The 18,875-nt window shown below is 48.5% G+C and overlaps 1 protein-coding gene across 4 annotated transcripts; it reads right to left on the bottom strand.

Annotated features, from left to right (window-relative positions):
• Positions 1-6,214: 6,214 nt before the first annotated feature.
• On the bottom strand, positions 6,215-17,068 carry PHB1 (prohibitin 1). Of its 4 annotated transcripts, none has more exons than XM_009431630.4 (8): positions 16,998-17,068; positions 16,376-16,467; positions 15,307-15,421; positions 13,816-13,977; positions 11,472-11,614; positions 11,183-11,299; positions 8,895-8,990; positions 6,987-7,356 (listed from the first exon to the last, which is right to left on the bottom strand). In XM_009431630.4, the coding sequence occupies exons 3-8, from the start codon at positions 15,392-15,394 to the stop codon at positions 7,144-7,146; spliced, it is 819 nt and encodes a 272-aa protein (XP_009429905.1). In that variant the 5' UTR covers positions 15,395-15,421; positions 16,376-16,467; positions 16,998-17,068; the 3' UTR covers positions 6,987-7,143. The 4 variants fall into 4 exon arrangements, with proteins under 4 accessions (NP_001233332.1, XP_009429905.1, XP_063654143.1 ...); XM_063798073.1 differs by having other exon boundaries at positions 16,903-17,010; NM_001246403.1 differs by lacking the exon at positions 16,376-16,467 and having other exon boundaries at positions 6,215-7,356; positions 16,998-17,021.
• Between the last annotated feature and the right edge of the window lie 1,807 nt (positions 17,069-18,875).

The following is an 18,875-nucleotide window of genomic DNA, read 5'->3' as shown; positions in this document are numbered from 1 at the left end:
CTCGGCCGTGGCCTCTCCTTGCTTTGGAAAGACAGTCCAGCAGCAAACACTCCCTGGAGACCAGAGGAGTGGAAAAGAAATGGTTTTCAGCCTCAGACCACCAGGAGACCTTCCTTATTAATTCCTACCTGCTTGTTACCCTCATTCTCATCTACTGCCATTTCAGAAACATGTGTAAGCCACAGAGAACAGCAGGTGTTATAAATCTGTGTGCCAGGGCCCCAATGTGACTTTGCTTCTCAGATCACCATAGCCTTGGACACAATCAAAGACTGGTGACAATTACATTGCTATCTGACTTAAATCCCTCAGCCCCTCCTGTTGCCTGAGACTTCCAAATTCTGGGGTTCTCCCCTCTCTTCTCCAAGGCTATCAAATCCCCTAAGTTAGAGGTCAGCAAACTTTTTTTTTTTTTTTTTTTTTTTGAGACAGAGTCTCGCTCTGTAGCAGTGGCGCGATCTTGGCTCACTGAAACCTCTGCTTCTTGCTTCAGCCTCCCAAGTAGCTGGGATTACTGGCACCTGCCACCATGTCCAACTAATTTTTTTTTTATTTTTTATTTTTAGTAGAGACAGAGTCTCACTAGGTTGGCCAGGCTGGTATCAAACTCCTAACCTCAAGTGATCCATCCGCTTCGGCCTCCCAAAGTGCTGGGATTACAGATGTGAGCCACCACACCCAGCCAGGGGTCAGCAAACTTCTTCCATAAAGGAATAGATAGCAAATATTTTAGGCTGTACAAGCCATATGGTTTCTGCTGCAACTATTCAGCTCTGCTGTTGTAGTGCTGAGGAGCATAGCCATGTTCCAAAAAAAATTTACTTATGGACTGAAGTATGAATTTCACATTTTCATATATTATAGAATATTTATTTTTATTTCTATTTTTTTTTTTAATGAGATGAGGCTTCGCTATGTCCAGGCTGGTCTTGAACTCCTGGACTCAGGTGATTCACCTGCCTCTGCCTCCCAAAGTGCTAGGATTACAGGCGTGAGCCACCGTACTTAGCCCCTATTATTTTTTTAGAGACAAGGTCTCCTCTGTCACCCAGACTGGAGTGCAGTGTCTTGATCATAGCTCACTAAAACCTTAAACTCCTAGATTCAAATGATTCTCCTGCCTCAGCCTCCTGAGTGGCTAGGAATACAGGCACGCACTCCTACACCTAGCTAATTTTTTATCTTTTTTTTTTTTTTTTTTTTTGAAATGGAGTCTCGCTCTGTTGCCCAGGCTGGAGTGCAGTGGCGCAATCTTGGCTCACTGCGGGTTCCACCCCCCAGGTTCACGCCATTCTCCTACCTCAGCCTCCCAAGTAGCTGGGACTACAGGCGCCCGCCACCATACCTGGCTAATTTTTTGTATTTTTAGTAGAGACGGGGTTTCACTGTTAGCCAGGATGGTCTTGATCTCCTGACCTCGTGATCCGCCCGCCTTGGCCTCCCAAAGTGCTGGGATTACAGGCGTGAGCCACCACTCCTGGCCCGCTAATTTTTTATCTTTTGATTTTTTTTTTAGAGATGGGGGTCTCACTATGTTGCCCAGGCTGGTCTCAGACTCTTGGCCTCAAGCAATCCTCCCATATGGGCCTCCCAAAGTGTTGGAATTACAGGCATGAGTGACCACGCCTGGCCTTCATGTGTCACAAAATATTCTCTTCTTTTGACTTTGTCCTAAGCACTTAAAAGTGTAAAAATTCAAGTTAAATGTCAGAAATGAAAAAAAGTGTAAACATCATTCTTAGCTCATGAGCTATACAGAAACAAGTGAAAGGCTGTATTTGGCCCACAGGTTATATAGCTTGCCAACTCCTGACCAGTGTTTGCACCTCTTTCAGCCAAACTTAGATGGTCCAAGCCTTTCAATGATCATAGCTTTTCTGGCTAATCCAAGTGGGTTGTCCCAGTCTCCAAGGATGGCAACAGCTTTAAGTTCCCTAAAAGTAGCCTTACCCTTTCAGCTTTATTTTCTCTTCTGAAGTGGCTAGATTAGAGGGTGCTAGAGAGCCACCCCTCCTTCCCATGCCCCTAGCTATAAACTGGTTTCCCCAGTACATTTCCACCCATTCTCTGTCTCGACTATGTGCACCTGGGCCTTACCAAGTCACCTTAGTCCCTACTGGCTGGGGCAGGCCTCATCACTCCATTTTGTGAAATTCTCTACCCTGGTGTTCCCAGAACTCTGGAGCCAATGCCTCTTTTATTAAGAGAGATTTTATATACAAGGAAAGCTTGGAAGAGGTCAGCCAGAGGTGAATTCCTGGAGCAGGGGGATTTTAAGCTGAGCTTCACAGGCACAGGGACAGGAATTAGAGGAGGGAAGAGAGAAGCGTGGTGTTCCAGACAGAAGCAGGAGAGAGTGGGCAGTGAGTAGGTGACAGGGAGGGGACAGTCCGCAAGTGGACACCCATAGGAAGTGAGATAGACATTATTCTGAGGAATTGGTCTTGGGAAGGGAGTGGCATTGGTGGTTGGGTTGGCCAGTTAGACCCAGAAAACCCTGATTCAGAGCAGCTGGAGATAACTTGACCTATGGCATGAGAGGAGAACTCAAGAGTCTCAACTTCCAGCTCTGTTTTTGTTTTTGTTTTTAACGGTCCAGAAGTCTTTTATTTATTTATTTTGTGCCTATTATGCTATGAATTCATAGGGAACAGGTTCCAGCAGCTCAGACGCCTTACCATTGGTTTTCACAATGCGTGCTTCTCTGGGTGGAGCAGGCTGGCGCTTCAGTTGAACCCACATACTTTTCTCTTTGGCGTCTTTCTTTTTCTGATCATTTATTTTGATATGTTTCAGGAAGTGATTCCAGCTCTCAGAGTGCTTAATGTGCTCAATAAGTACATTCATTTTCTTGACAAGATTCTTGCCCTTGTTTCCAACAATGCCAACAGCTTGCTGGTAACACTGTAGACTCTTTTGAGTTTTGCCATGGAAATGTTTGTGGGGAATTCCTTTTTGAACAGCACCCATTCCCTTGATGTCTACAATATCACCTTTTTTTTTTTTTTTTTTTGAGATGGAGTCTCACTCTGTCGCCCAGGCTGGAGTGCAGTGGTGCAATCTCGGCTCACTACAACCTCCGCCTCCTGGGTTCAAGCGATTCTCCTGCCTCAGCCTCCTGAGTAGCTGGGATTACAGGTGCCCGCCACCACGCTCAGCTAATATTTTGTATTTTTAGTAGAGATGGGGTTTCATCATGTTGCCCAGGATGGTCTTGAACTCCCAACCTCAGGTGATCCACCTGCTTCGGCCTCCCAAAGCGCTGGGATTACAGGCGTGAGCCACCGTGCCTGGCCCGCTTGCATTTTCAAACAGCACTCCCCACCCTGTGAGAACCACTAGGTAGGTTTGTGAGGTAAGCAGTAAAATATTGTTAGGCTAGAAAGGGGTAGCCAGTACACGGAGAACCTTGAATGTCAGGACAAGACATTGCACTAAATTGAAGGTTCTTCATTGTGGTGGGGATGAGATCTGCTTTAGAAAAATGAAGTTTGGGCCGGGGTGTTGGCTCACGCCTATAATCCCAGCACTTTGGGAGGCTGAGGTGGGTAGATTACTTGAGGCCAGGAGTTCAAGACCAGTCTGGCCAACATGGTGAAACCCCATCTCTACTAAAAATTCAAAAATTAGCCGGGTGTGGTAGCGCATGCCTGTAATCCCAGCTACTCAGGAGGCTGAGGCAGGAGAATCGCTTCAACCTGAGAGGCAGAGGCTGCAGTGAGCCGAGATTGTGCCACTATATTCCAGCCTGGGTGACAGAGCGAGACTTTGTCAAAGAAAAGAAAAGAAAAATGAAGTGTGGAGCACTGTACAGAATGAATGGAAGATCTATGAGAGGTAGACCAATCAGTTGCAGCTTCCTGCGTCCTTCTAATCTGGGTGGGCTGCTTCGGCACAATTATTGGTGGATTGCAGAGGTCAAGGGGAGGTCCTAACTGCACATCCTGGGGCTGATGGCTGGAATGTAACTAGATTATTTGCTAAGGCGGGATTTGACTAATATTCCACTGTCTTTCCTCCTGTATTTCAAATAAACCCATGAGATTAACACAACGCTCCTCCTCCCCATCAGTCCACACTGGCGGAAGTTGTGTAAAACTAGCAGAAGTCAGGAAAATGGCAACCCTTTGAGGGTTTTTCTCTCCTCTCCCTGCCCAGGGTGCACTGCCTTCTTCGCCCTTCATAGCCTGAACAAGGGAACTATTCAGCCCGACCAAAGGGGAGAGGGAGGAAGACACTTCCTGCTCTCCCTTCCCTGGCCAGGACAGGACATGGTTTTTGATCCAAGGCCCAGAGAATCCCAAGCTGATAAAGGCCCATTGTGGCAGTTTCTGGAGAAACCCAGAGGCCATCAGGGGCTAAGAAGCTGGTTAACAGCCCTTGAACATTTGTGAAAAGAATTACTTGGCGGAAGTCAAGGCAAAATGAGGCCCCTGGGCTGCCACTGGGATGTGCCTTTGCCATCCCTGGCAGGGAGGCTAATGGCAAAGCCAGCAGGAAACCTGGCCCGCCTGCCACTGAAAGGGCTGACCTGAAGGCACTAGCAACCTCAAAGCAGTGCAAGGCAGCTTTGCAGCTCAGGGCTCCCCTACAGACACCTGGAGGATGAAACCCAATCTCCCGCCAAATGCAGGAAACACAACTGCTCTTTTAAAAAGAGCCTGGGAAAGAGAGAGGAGCCTCCTGCCCTCCCACCCACAAAAGGGTGTCCAAAGCAATAAACAGCAGGAAAAGGAGGAAGGGCGCAGAGTGGAAGCCGGTCTGGAACTTATTTAGGAATTAGGCTCTTTCTGCTCCAATCTTTAATGCGCTTTGAGTTCAGGCACCTCATCATTCGAAAGCCTATTCTTACAGCAAAAGAGCCAAAGTGGGAAGAGATATCCTGAGGCCTGAGATAAATGATGCTGGGGAGGCGGCAGGGAGATGGGCTGGATGCGGGGAGGCTCATGGGAGGGAGGTTTGAGGTGCAGCGGAGGATCAGGAGCCCACCACACACTGTGCTCTGCTCCCGGGATGGCTGCTGGGAGGCCCTGGGAGGGGTGCAGGATGCAGGGATTGGGAGAACTCAATCCCTGGCTCCATCCCAAATCTGTGCATCGGGTCTCCCTCTTCCCCAGCTGACAGGTGGTGGCCCGATCACTCTGGGGGAGGAAATGTGGAATCCAGGTCAGAGAGCAGCCTGTGGAGTCTTCTTAAAGACCCCTCTCTGTGGCCAGGTGGTGAGCCTGGGGATTCAGTGAAGAGCAGATTTAAAGCACAGTCAGTGCTGTCCACTCACTGCATGCTGTTTCCACTCTGTTCCTAGAAGGGTTTGGGGTGGGTGATTGACACAGTTCATTTCTCAACCTGCGGTGGGCTTTCCCTCCCCATCCAAAATGCACAAACTCAGCTCCCCTCAAATGCCAAGGCATTTCCAATTTCCCTATTGTCAAAGCAAAGCAGAATAAGCAATACAAACCCACTGGCTGGGCGCAGTGGCTCACGCCTGTAATCCCAGCACTTTGGGAGGCCAAGGCTGGATCACTTGAGCCCAGGAGTTCAAAATCAGCCTGGGTAACATGGTGAGACCTGGTCTCTATAAAAAATACAAAATTAGCCAAGCATAGTGGCACACACATGTAGTCCCAGATACTCAGGGAGCTAGGGCAGGAGGATCACTTGAGCCCAGGAGGTCAAGGCTGCAGTGAGCCATGTTCATGCCACTGCACTCTAGCCTGGGCAACAAAGTGGGACCCTGCCTCAAAAAAAAAAAAAAAAAGAAAAGAAAAGAAAAGAAAGGAAAAGAAAACAAGAAAAAAAAAACCAAAAACCTACTGCAGAGTGCCCCAAGCCATCTAACTGAGGGCTACCGGACACATTATTTACGTCAACCACTTCCCTAGCATTGGGGGAAGGTGTTGCTGGCAGTTGGCGGGCAGGCCTGTAACTCCCAGTGAGTAGTGGCACCAAAACACACAGAACAAGTTAACTGCCCTCCACCTACCTTCACTGCCTATCCCATGACAAACCTCACCTGCTACCACAGAGATTCCCTTTGGGTTGGGGATGGATCTGGAACACAACACAAAGTGTTTTCTGAAAACAAAGCATTTTCTGCCTTACTGGAGACTCTGTCCCAGCTGGCAATGCAAACATGTACACACAAAAACTGCTAGAACACTCTGTTCTGATCCCACGGCTCCCACAAACAAAAAACCAACCCATGGCTGAGCCGGAAGGTCTGGGTGTCATTTATTGACAGCAGTTTATACACATTTGTTTCCTTCCCAGTGCAGGCATAGAGCCCGTGAGAAGGGCAGTCTCTGAACGAGGGGGCCAGGAACGTAGGTCGGACACGTCTTTGGCAGGCATGTTCAGCCCCAGCAGGATGCAATCCTTCAAGTTGGAATTCCACTGGGTATCTGAGAGGGACCAAGGTGGGGGGTAGAGAGGAAGTCTTCAACAGGACTCACATCTCGGTCCAGGCCTCCTCTCTCACTATCCAAGTCCATCCAAGTTTTAGGACCCTGGGGGGCAACAGTCAGGCCCACCCACCTCAACAGGGGCAGATTCTTCAATCTGTGCCCAGTTCACACACACCTGTTTCCGCTGGTCACAAAGTTAAAGAGAATCAGACTTATGGTAACAGACAGACCACTTCCTCTCTGCCCCTCCCCGGCACCTCTCTTGAGCGGCATCTGCGCAGGAACCACTGGGAAGATGGAGGCCTGCCTTCTCAGTTCAGCCGCACATGCCCTCATCCGCAAACCTTCCATCAGTGACAGGACGGAGGCCACACGTGGACCTAGGCAGACACCTGTGCTCCCCAGTCCATCACACACTGCCCCGCCTGCGTGCTGCCAAATGCTGGTGCCCAGGCCGGAACTCCAGCAGGCCCCGAATTGGGACCTAAAGCTGGTTTGCATAGGCACTTGGCAATTTTTGGTAGGGAGGTGGATAAAAAAGTAGATGGATGTGAGAAGAAAGAGTTTCATTTGATAGACTAATTAGAGATCTGAAGTGATTTTACCTTTATTTCCTTCACTTTAAGCCAATCATGAAATTTCACAGTGATTTCTGGGGTGGGGGCAGAAGGAAGGCTGTGTTAAGAATCATCGGGGCTGTGGCCCAGTCAGCCCGCGGAGGTGCAGGCAGGGTGGGCCCTCACTGGGGCAGCTGGAGGAGCACGGACTGCCCCGCTGGCAGGTAGGTGATGTTCCGAGAGCGTGAGAGCTGGTACGCGATGTCCTCTGCAGCTTCCAGCTTGCGCAGCTCGATCAGGCCATCCCCTGCAGTGGCCAGTGAGTTGGCAATCAGCTCAGCTGCCTTGGAGTCGCCCTCAGCAGAGATGATGGCCGCCTTTTTCTGTTGCTCAGCCTAAAAGAATGGAGGTGGAGACAAAGATCAAACCTCAGGGCACCGCATGTCAGGCTACAACCAAAGGCCCTTCACCAGAAAGCCACCTTCCCAGGCTCCTGAAGGAACTCGGGGAGTTTACTTCCTCCTGATGGCTAGCGGGGGAAGCGGGGGGAAGCAGAGCACATTGCCCACCAGTCCTCCCCTATCCTTTCACGCTCACTCCTTGTCACGGGAGGGATACATTTCTGTTGGCTGCAGGAATATTTGTCTTATTTCAAAGTCCTCATTAATATTAACTGCAATCTAGTTTAACAACCCTACTCTGAGCCAGGAGAAGCCAAGGCCAAGGAAAACAGAAGCAAAAGAAAGGTGGAATCAATCCTCAAGGCTCATCTTTTCCTGCAGCCTTAAGTCTAAAGGACTTCATCAAAGCCAGGACAGGGCCGGGTGTGGTGGCTCATGCCCGTAATCCTGGCACTTTGGGAGGCGGAGGCAGGAGGATCACTTGAGCCCAGGAGGTCAAGGCTGCAGTGAGCTATGATCATGCCATTGCACTCCAGCCTGGGCCACAGAGCTGTCACAAACAAACAAACAAACAAAAAACCTCGGGATGGCTAAGGAAGAGCAGCATGCACTTTTGACTGTTCCTAGGCCTGTGAGTTAGGCTGGTTCCTGACCAGAATCCAGGCACCCGGAGTGAGATCTCCTAGGCTTGCCCTACCAATATCAATAGGAGGACAGCTCTCTGCAATGTGTGACCTTCAGGAGTGTGAGGAAGAAGACAGTATTAAGCCTCCCTGAAATTACATACAATTTTGAAATGGCTGGGCCCTGCGTCTATTTGCTCAACAAACATTTACCGTATACCTACTATCACCAGGCACTGTACTAGACTTATTATAATCTCTGAAGTTATGGCAGATACAAAGCAACACAAGTCCCTGCCCACACAGTGTTTTCATTCTCCAAAATTAAATCTATCCCTCTTTTCCCATTTTATTTCTTGCTGTCCCCATCTCCCCACCAATTAGGGATACTGGTGGTGGGAAGAAGGGGACAACAATAAATGAACATGTCTTTACAAATACCAGAAAGACCAGGCTGCTAGGCAAATACACTGTGTCCCATCACATTCTTTGACACATCTGGATGGATTTAGCACTAGAAAAAAATCTAGTGACGAAAGCGCATCTGGTGCAACGTTTGATCTTTTTTGCTGTCAGCTTTCACTATGTAACTATGGTTAAAAATGACTTCTCAGTGAAGCTGAAAATACTCCAGGAGAAACATTTTTATTTGTAAGAGAGTGTTTTTGATCTCAGAGAAGTGGAAGAAAAATTACCCTTCAGTGATTTAGGAACGTAACTCCACATATCCTTGACTAGCCCCTGAAGACTCTGGAACCAATTGCACAAGTACAATTCCTTCAAGCCCCTTCCGATTATCCCGGAAGAAGGGATGACAGATGATGAATTTCCAGGCCACCCAGCAAATGGGGAAGCTGAGTGCCGGAGAAAGGGGAGAGAGAGGCTCCTGCCATCTGGTCGAAGGCTCACCTTTTCCACCACAAATCTGGCCCTCTCTGCTTCCTGCTGAGCCACCTGTTTGGCTTCCACCGCTTCTGTGAACTCCTTCCCGAAGGTCAGATGTGTCTAAGGGGGAGAGAGTGAGCACAAGATGAGGCAGTGTGATTGCTTCGACAGCACTGCTGGGAGGGCTCCACGGCCGCTGGAAGGAAGAGGCCACCAATGGCTCTAGCAGCTGGAGGCATCCGTGAGGCCAGAACACTCTTCCACCTCCGTATCTGTATCCAAACTGAGTTTACACCCAGACTCTCTGGCTGCCCAAACTGCTCCTGTACATTACTCTGTCACTCTCAGTACAGTGACCTCATGTAGCAAATGGCACCGGGGGCTTTTGATGGGGCCCACAGGCACCAGAAGGTATCTACTCAATCGACCACCTCCCCAGAGGAGGAGAACTGTGGGTTCTAAGACCCCCGCCACTGACTAGTGCTCTTCCAAGGGCCTTTGATGCCTTGTTCAAAGCCCAAGGAAGGCCAGATGGAAAACAGGGTCCCTGAGAGTGAGGGAGGCAGCTGGTTCCCAGGGACCCAAGAGCCTGATGCTCTGTTTATGGATTAACCAGTCCGCGTCTTCCCACAGCAGCTCCACCACTGAACAGGAAGAGGACGAGGGACGGCGGAACGCAAATCATGGTATTCCCAACGTGAATGGTTCTGTTAAACGGTTTAAAAGAAAGAGAAAGCAGGTAAAGTCATTGGTCGGCGTGAGGGTTTAGAAGTCTGATGATCCACAGACCTTCCCTAATCATGTCAGGTCTGACGGGACTGTCCCTAAAGATAGCACAAACAATGGGAAGGGACCTCAGAATTCCTAATGCCCAGCCTAGAGCAATTTACTTATTCATCCTAATTTTTATTGAAAAAGAATCAAGAGAAGAGCATTGGTTTTGCCATCAAATTCTAGTTGTTTCATTTCCTCCACTCTCCCAACCTCTGCTTTTTTAAAAAGCAGCTCCAAACTTCTCCTGAAGAGTAAATCCTGGTCTCATTCTCTTCCAGAATTGTTAACCTCCTAACTCTAACTGCAGCTGTTGTACTTCGCCTGATCCATTTCTAGTTTCTTAGTCAAAGTTTGGGTAAGAAAATCTGATCCTGAGACATGAAAAATGAAATGTATAATTAAGGAATAAAATTTATTTCTACAAGGACCAGCTGAGGGCAGCAAATTCCCCATGAAACCTAATTTTCTTCTCACACCTCTTAGATAGGGTTTCTTGTGGTCAGCCCACATTTCCCCAGAATGGAGTATGTGGTTAAAGTCTAGTAAAATGCCAACTTTTCCCTTAGGTTTTTACTCAGCGTTTTCTCACAGCCAAGGTGTTCAGGTTAACGGTAATTACGAGGGGAGGGCCCACAGAACGGCTGCAGCCTGGCCTCTTGCCAGCAGAGGGAGCCCCAAGCCCCCAGGACTTCCAGCAGCCGGAGCAAGGTGGAGCAGTGCCCTGGGGTTAGCACTGGGTGTTGTCAAGTGGCTGTTTAAACAGCTGCGCAGATGCTGGGGGAAGCGGTGCCTTTCCCTAGCAATGCACGGGAGAACTGAACAGGAAACACTTTACCTCACTGCCCGAACAAATCACTCCAAATGGTTTTTCCCAGAGAATCTAGAAACACGACCCCTTCCCCTCACCCTCCTCAACCTGAAACGCTATCCTGCCTGCATTGCTTTCTGTCTGAGTTATGACATCCAATGTCATATAAACACACAAGCTATAGTGTCTCAAGAGGATAGCTTACGCCTCAGAGATGTCCCTTGCCCCCTATACCAGGCCTGGGGGAATCCAACCGTTCGTTTACACTCTATCACCTTTCACGGGGGTTCCCAGAGCTTACTTCACTGAGCTTCGGACTGTAAGTGTTAGGAAGCTCCCAGGGGTCAGGCTGGGAGGTCTGTGCTAGGGAGAAAGACTACCCGAGCTGTTCTCTGGTCTCTACCAGGCAGTTTCTGCCTGTGTCAAACAGGGTTAACAAGGCATCACTCTCTGGGTAACAGTTTAGAGAAGGTAAAACATTTAGTGGTTAGAGACTATCTGGATACAACCAGAGGTCATAAGAAAAATGTGTGTGGCAGGGGGAAGGTAAAAGAACCCTCAACTGAAAAACCCACGGAGACTGCCTCACCTCAGCATGTTTCCGTGTTTTCAAGTCTCACATCTAGCAAAGCAGAAGGGAGGACCTAATAGCGTCTACCCAGAAACGGAGCCAGGCACCTAAACGAGAACTGCAGCCCCTTCCCCTCCTCGGTCTCCCGAAGGATCTTACCAAGGACACGTCATCCAGGATGAGCCCAAAGGTGGCGGCTCGCTCCGTAAGGTCGTCGCTCACCTGCCTGGAGACCAGCTCTCTCTGGGTGATTAGTTCTCCAGCATCAAAGCGAGCCTGGTTTCAAAGGGAGGAGCAGAAGGGCAGGTCAGGTTAATGAGGAAGCAGAAAAGGAACCAGGAAACTAGCAGCCACATCCCAACCAACCCACTGCCAAGCGCTTCCTGCCACCTGGCACCCTCCCAGGGTGGTGCTCTGGGCTCGAGGCTAAAGGCCCCTGTTCACTCACCACCACTGACTTGAGGATCTCAGTTGTGATGGACGGCAGCACACGCTCATCATAGTCCTCTCCGATGCTGGTGAAGATGCGAGGAAGCTGGCTGGCGACAGGCCGGAAGAGGATGCGCAGTGTGATGTTGACATTCTGTAAATCTTAGGGTAGGGGACAAACACTGGAGTTAAAAATAAAAACCACTGTAGGAAAACAAGTGTTTCTTTTTTTTTTTTTTTGAGACAGGTTTTTGCTCTTGTTGCCTAGGCTGGAGTACAATGGGACAATCTCGGCTCACTACAACCTCTGCCTCCCAGATTCAAGCAACTCTCCTGCCTCAGCCTCCTGAGTAGCTGGGATTACAGGCACGCGCCACCACACCCAGCTGTTTTGTATTTTTAGTAGAGACAGGGTGTCACCATGTTAGGCTGGTCTCAAACTCCTGACCTCAGGTGATCTACCTGCCTCAGCCTCCCAAAGTGCTGGGATTACAGGTGTGAGCCACCGCACCTGGCCACAAGTGGTCTTTTATATGACCTCTCCTACTCCAATTTGCTACAATTTTTATTTATGTATTTTGAGACAGGGTCACATGTTGCCCAGGCTGAAGTGCAGTGGTAAGATCACAGCTCACTGTAGCCGCTTTGACCTCCTGGGCTCAGTTGATCCTCCCACCTACACCTTCCAAGTAGTTGGGACTACACAGGCACAGACCACCACGCCCAGCTAATCTTTGTACTTTTTGTAGAGCTGGGGTTTCGCCATATTTCCCAGGCTGGTCTCAAACTCCTGGGCTCAAGTGATCCAACTGCCTCAGCCTCCCAAAATGCTAGAATTACAGGTGTGAGCCATTACGCCTGGCAATTTTTATTTTTTATTTTTAGAGACAAGGTCTTGCTATGTGGCCCAGGCTAGACTCAAGCTCCTGAGCTTAAGCATTTCTCCTGCCTCAGCCTCTTGAGTAGCTGACACGCACCACTGTGCCTGGCTCCAAATTTGCTACAATTTATAAGCAAATCTGCTGATTATAAGATCCCAGAGGGCAAGGTGCAGGTATGCCTGGTTTCCTTGGCAGAGAACCCAATAGAGCATCATAAAGAGTTTATAATTTCTTAAGAGGCTTCAGTGATAGCAGCTTTTTGGTATCCCCTGAATGCCCTCAGATATACATAAAATTCAGATTATATGTCTAACAGGTGCCATGCAAAGTTTGCAACACTGAACATTTTAAGACAATAGACAGGGCAATGCTAAGAATTGTAGGGTGAGGCCTTTACATGCTCTGGTGATTGTGGCCAAGTCAGGAGTCAGCCTTGGAGAGGTTAGTTCGGGTCTGGTGGAAACGGTGTTAGACTATCAGTCCAAAGATCTGGGCTATTTACTAATGATGTGGCCTCTCTAAGCCTTAGCCAACCTGAGCTTATTTCCCTGTCTATGAGAATTGGGACAATTTCATTTGCTTTCTGGGCCTTGCGGAAATGTTGGGGAAAACTGAAGGAGAAAAGAGACATAAAAGCACTCTGTCAAATGTGTAACACATATAAGGGGTTAACAGACCGATCCTATGTTCTGCTTCTCATTACTTGGACCATTTAAAGGATCCAGGGAGAGAATTATACTTTCCCCTGGACAATTCAGGCCTGCCCGGAGCCAAAGCACTGTCACGGCTTGCTTACAGATGTCAACAATATGGACCAAGCGCCCATGAGACAGCCCTTAACTGGGCACCAAGAGAGGTGGGCAATGTATTAATACCTACAACTCCCTGATCTCTGGAAGCTCCTATCAATAGTTTTAGAAATAGGTACATCATGTATCCTGAAAACAACCGCAAAACAGTACGGAAAGAAATTCCAAAGAGATGGGAAGATTAGAAGCAGGCTTTTTTTTTTTTTTTTTTTGAGACAGAGTCTCACTCTGTTGCCCAGGCTGCAGTGAAGTGGCACGATCTTAGCTCACTGCAACCTCCGCCCCCCAAGGCTCAAGCAATTCTCCTGCCTCAGCCTCTCAAGTAGCTGGGATTACAGGCACCCCCCCACCACCAGCTAATTTTTGTATTTTTAGGAGAGATGGGGTTTCACCACATTGGCCAGGCTGGTCTTGAACTCCTGACCTCAGGTGATCCACCTGCCTCAGCCTCCCAAAGTGCTAGGATTACAGGCATGAGCCACCGCACCCAGTCATAAGTGGGTATTTCTAAGATTCCGTATCAAGCTCTCCAGGGCAAGTAGTCTAGTCATTCCTATGATGTACAGTTCAAACTCTTTTGGATCCTGGTATCCCACAGATGCTCCTGCGACACAGAAGAACAGAGCACCTCTTCCACACTCCCTACTTTACCTGAACCATAGGCAAGACTCACCTTTGCTACCAGTGATGACTGGCACATTACGTGGTCGAGAACGGCAGTCAAAGATAATTGGTTTCTGTACCCATGGGATGAGAAAATGAGTCCCTTCCCCTACCACAATGTCCTGCACTCCACGGAATCGGTCAAAGATGACAGCTCTGTGCCCAGCATCCACTAGGAAGAAAGGACAATGACATGTCATAAAAATCCTCTCATCCTTTAAACAAAAGGATCATGTCTTTGAAAGAGCCCTGGTGCTTTCTGTTCACTTATTAAGTCTCCCCTCTTCTCTCTGTCTTCCCCAATTCCTGGTCTCTAGAGACTTCTAAATAGCTGCAAAACTAAGCAGTCACTTCCTGTTCCACATGTCCCCAAGGATTGGTAATAGGACCTGTTCCTTAGCATCCTTTCTCCTTGAGGGAACTGGCTGTTGATTTTCTGAATGACCATTCTATCCCTGAACTCCCACCAACATATTTCCAGGAATCATCTACCAAAACTTCTAAAACTCAATGAGGTCTGCCCAGTTACCACATATCCATCGGGCTCCAATTTAACCTAGTGCTCCCAGAAGTAGTACCCTCATTATGGGAATCCTACATTTCAAAGAGCCTACTCTTTCTTCCTAATAGCTCTGTTTCGCTAAAGTTTTAAGGGGTTATAGAGCTGTCTTGGCACAGAGAGAAATTTATGATGGCAATTTCTGTCTAGTTGCAGATGTGGCCAAAAGGATCACAGTATTGCTAAGATGTGTCATATAAGCCAAGCAGGCTTTTCTAATCAGCTGCCTCTCTGAACTTTATCATTGGTCCAAATATCTTCACTCTAAAAGTAAAGCTCCTCTTGTCAGCCAGCCACACACCGGATGGGTCAATCTATTGCTGCTTTGCAGCATGTGAAAGTGTCAGAATTAAAGGGGGTCCTACAGATAAAGTCAGGTCAAATCCATTGCTTGACCAATGAGGAAGCTTCCACAGTAAAGTGGAAGAAAAGCCAGCTTAACCTCCCTCCTACACTGTTAAAAGCTGGGCAATGCATCTCAAAGATACTTTCTCTGAAACTACCCGAATTCAGCACAGCAAAAGCTCCTGTTCGGGACAAGGTCACCCAAACAGATCTGCAGCCTTTGCTGTTATTCCACATGCAAGCAGAGGAGAACAAATGAGATCTCCATTTCAGATAGCCAGGGAAATCCAGACACTGTGCGGCAGCATTTGGGTGGTGCGGCTTCACTTCACCTTGACAGGAGCCACTGGACACATCCAACTAGGAAGTGGGCTGGGAAGCTCTTTTTGAATACAGGCTCTGAGAGAACCTATGACTGAAAGGTCAGGGGCTCTGATAACAATGCAGTCCTATGGTATGAAATGGCAGGAGGTGAGCCCTCTTGGCCACAAACACATTCACTGACAGCAGCTACCATCAAGAGTGTCACATGGGCTATGCAGACCAACAGAAAACTCCTAGGAAAGTGCAGTGACCCACTGTCCCTCCATGCCTCACCATTATATAAGGCAGAGTTCACCACGCCTCCTGCAACAGCTAAGGCCAGGCCAAACTTGCCAATGGACTCAAACACTTTGGCAGCCATGTTTCCTTCTGCTGGACCCTCTCACACCTAAGGGGATAAAAACAAAATACAATCAAACTTGATGCCAAATCCTCAGAGAAGGCCCTCTCTGACACACAACAGTCACTTTTCAACCTGGCTATTTATTTCCCCATTCCTGAAAGTGCTAAATCATCCATTGAAGGATATCTAATAAATAATGCTTTATAGCTTGGAAAGTGTACTATCAATTCTTCTGCTTTTTTTTTTTTCAGTTTCTTTTCTTTCTTTCTTTTTTTTTTTTTTGGAGACAGGGTCTTGCTCTGTCACCCAGGCTGGAGTGCAGTGGCGCAATCTCAGCTCACTGAAGCCTCGACCTCCCAGGCTCAAGCAATCTTCTCACCTCAACCTCCCAAGTAGCTGGGACCACAGAAGTGTGCCACCATGCCCGGCTAATTTTGTTCATGTTTTGCAGAGATGGGGTCTTGCTACGTTGCCCCAGGTGGTCTCGAACTCCTGGGCTCAAGTGATCCCCCTGCCTCGGCCTCCCAAGTGTTGGGATTACAGGCATGAGCTACCATGCCTGGCTGATTTCTCTTTTTTTCTCAACCATTTAAAGTAAGGTGTCTGGGACACTTGGTTCAATAATGAAAACAATGCATGGGCTTGAAATCCACAGAAAACTTAGCACCACACTAAACCACCCTCTCATTTCCTGGACAAGTAGGCCCCCAAAAAGAGGCTGTGAGGTTAGATTGGTGCAATTATGGTTTGAAAAAATAACTTAAAAAAAATGTGCTACATGTTGATGCCAACAAAAAAAGTAACCGTAACAGCTAACACTTATATCAGGTAGCCTAATAAAAGCAATTTATTTACTTCTCACAATTACCCTATGAAGCATATTACTACAGAGGAAACAGAGGCACACAGAGAGGTTACATGAGAAGCCGAGATTGCAGTTACTAAGTGGTAGAACCAGAATTAGAACCCAGAGGTCTAATGCTAGCAGACACAGCTTACCTCCTCACCATACTGCTTGTCAACATCGTGTATTAAGAACGACATGCTTCTTATGGAAGCAGGAGCTGGATGACATCCTGGGGCCAAGATAACTGAAGAACCCATTTGGGAGAAAGGCTCTAACTAGCTGCACAGGGACAGTGAGCTCTGGAATAACTGGGAGGGTGGGGCTGAGGCGGGGTGGGCATAAGCACAGTTGACCTAACTAGGTGGGCATAAGCACAGCTGACCTAACTAGAAATCACGCCAGCATCTAACTTTCTAACGCTCCGCCCCACCGTCGTTGCCCGCTCCAGTCTCAAATCCTCCCTCCCTACTTCCCAGACCTCAACTCCTGAGACTACCCTGATCTCGTCCAGTGCATTTAAATCTTCCTTCTCTGAGGCTGGGACACCCGGCCCTTTACATTTCTAATAGCTTCTGGATTATTCCTCACCCTGCCTCCATGGACACCTCCCTTACTCTGAGCAACCCCTGGCTCGTCCCGGGCTCAGCCCCTTCTCCCCTCCCTCACAAGTCGGACTCACGCACGCACTCTCCTCGCCCAAAGTGCCCATCATGGAGCAGAGGAGGACTGCAGAGATGCCCAGAAACGGGCCTTTGCCGCCCCCTCCATTCTCACCTGCTTCCACTCTGACCTCCACATGAATTCCCCAACCACACATACTGCGCATGCGCTCCTCTGCCCTGCCCGCTTTCCAAGATCCACGCTTCCTATTGGTGTGGCAGAGCGCTGTGAGTTCTGGGAAGGGTGGCTTAGAACCTCACCCTGGTTCTGCGGCTCTTAGCAGATGAACTACAACTCCCAAAAGGCTATGCTGCGGTGGGCCCGTGGAGAAAAGCTTTTTCTCTTTGGTGATCACCGCGAGGATGTTGCCGCAAAGCCTTTTGGGGGCTGTAGTTTCCTGGGGCTAAATGCACGTGCCTATCCTGTACAGAGGCTAAGACTGCCGGAAGGAGAGCCTTAGGGCTCCGGGAAAGAGGAGGTGGGCGTCCAGCTGGTGGCAAAAATGAGTAGGGGCAACTTTATGGCTGATGAAGAGGACAGGTGGAACTCTGGAGGAAGTCGTGGTGAAATCACCGGCAGGCTGAGACCCTTTGGGGGAACGAAGGGCCGTCTTCCTTCCAAAGCCCTGTCTGCAAACGTCCTCAGAGTTGTGAGACGTTGATTACCAGACCCCGAGAGAACCATCTGTGCTGAAAAACTGAGACCAACCGAGAGGAAGGAATTCATTCAGGGTCATGCACCGAGTGAGAAAAGGGGCTCGGCTTGGAATCCAGGTCCCCTAGACATGATTTTAAAGAAACGTTTTATTTGGAAAAGTTGCAAGAATAGGGCAAAAGAACGCACGTTAAACTTTGGTTCAGATTCACCTATTGTTAACAATTTGCTTCATTTGTTTTATCATTTGTTTCTTACCTCTCCCCTCCTCCTCCCTGCCGCCACTCCGCCGCCCCACCTCCGTGTGCGTGTGTGTTTATTTTCTTGTTTTTGTTTTGTTTTGTTGTTTGTTTTTGAGATGGAGTTTCGCTTTTGTTGCCCAGGCTGGAGTGCAGTGGCGCGATCTCGGCTCACCGCAACCTCCGCCTCCCGGGTTCAAGCGATTCTCCTGCCTCACCCTCCCAGAGTAGCTGGGATTACAGGCATGCACCACCACACCCGGCTAATTTTTGTATTTTTGTAGAGACGGGGTTTCTCCATGTTGGTCAGGCTGGTCTCGAACTCCCGACCTAGGTGATCCACCCGCCTCGGCCTCCCAAAGTGGTGGGATTACAGGCGTGAGCCACCGCGCTCAGCTCTCATTCTAGTTTTTACCTCTATAAGATCAACTCTTTTAGCCCCCACGTAGGAATAAGAACGTGAGGGCTGGGCGTGGTGGTCACGCCTGTAATCCCAGCACTTCGGGAGGCCAAGGCCACAGGATTGCTTTAGCCTAGGGGTTTGAGACTAGCCTGGGCAGCAAAGTGAAACCCTGTCTCTACAAAAATAAAAATAAAAAGTACCTGGATGTGGTGGCATGTACCTGTAGTTCCACCTATTCGGGAGCCAAGGTGGGAGGATTGCTTGAGCCTGGGAGGTCAAGGCTGCAGGGAGCTGCGACTGTGCCACTGCACTGCAGCCTGGGTGACAGAGTGAGACCTTGTCTCAAAAAAAAAAAAAAAAGTATGGTCATTTTTAACAATATTAATTCTTCCAATCCACCAATCCATGAACATGAGATGTCTTTCCATTTGTTTGTGTCCTCTTCAGTTTCTTTCATCAGTGTTTTGTAGTTTTTATTGTAGAGGTCTTTTTCCTCCTTGATTAAATTTTTTCCTAGGTAGTGGGGTTGCTTTCTTGATTTCTCTTTCAGCTAATTCCTTATTGGTGTACAGAAATGCTAGTTTTTGTATAATGATTTTTTATCCTGCAACTTTACTGAATGTATCAGTTGTAAGAGATTTTTGGTGAAATCTTTAGATTTTTCTATATACTAGGTATCATGTCATCTTCAAAGGG

This window comes from Pan troglodytes, chromosome 19, assembly GCF_028858775.2.
Source record: "Pan troglodytes isolate AG18354 chromosome 19, NHGRI_mPanTro3-v2.0_pri, whole genome shotgun sequence".
Classification (NCBI taxonomy): domain Eukaryota; kingdom Metazoa; phylum Chordata; class Mammalia; order Primates; family Hominidae; genus Pan; species Pan troglodytes.
The sequence above is the reverse complement of the archived record's forward strand: the minus strand, read 5'-3'. Positions and strand labels throughout refer to the sequence as shown.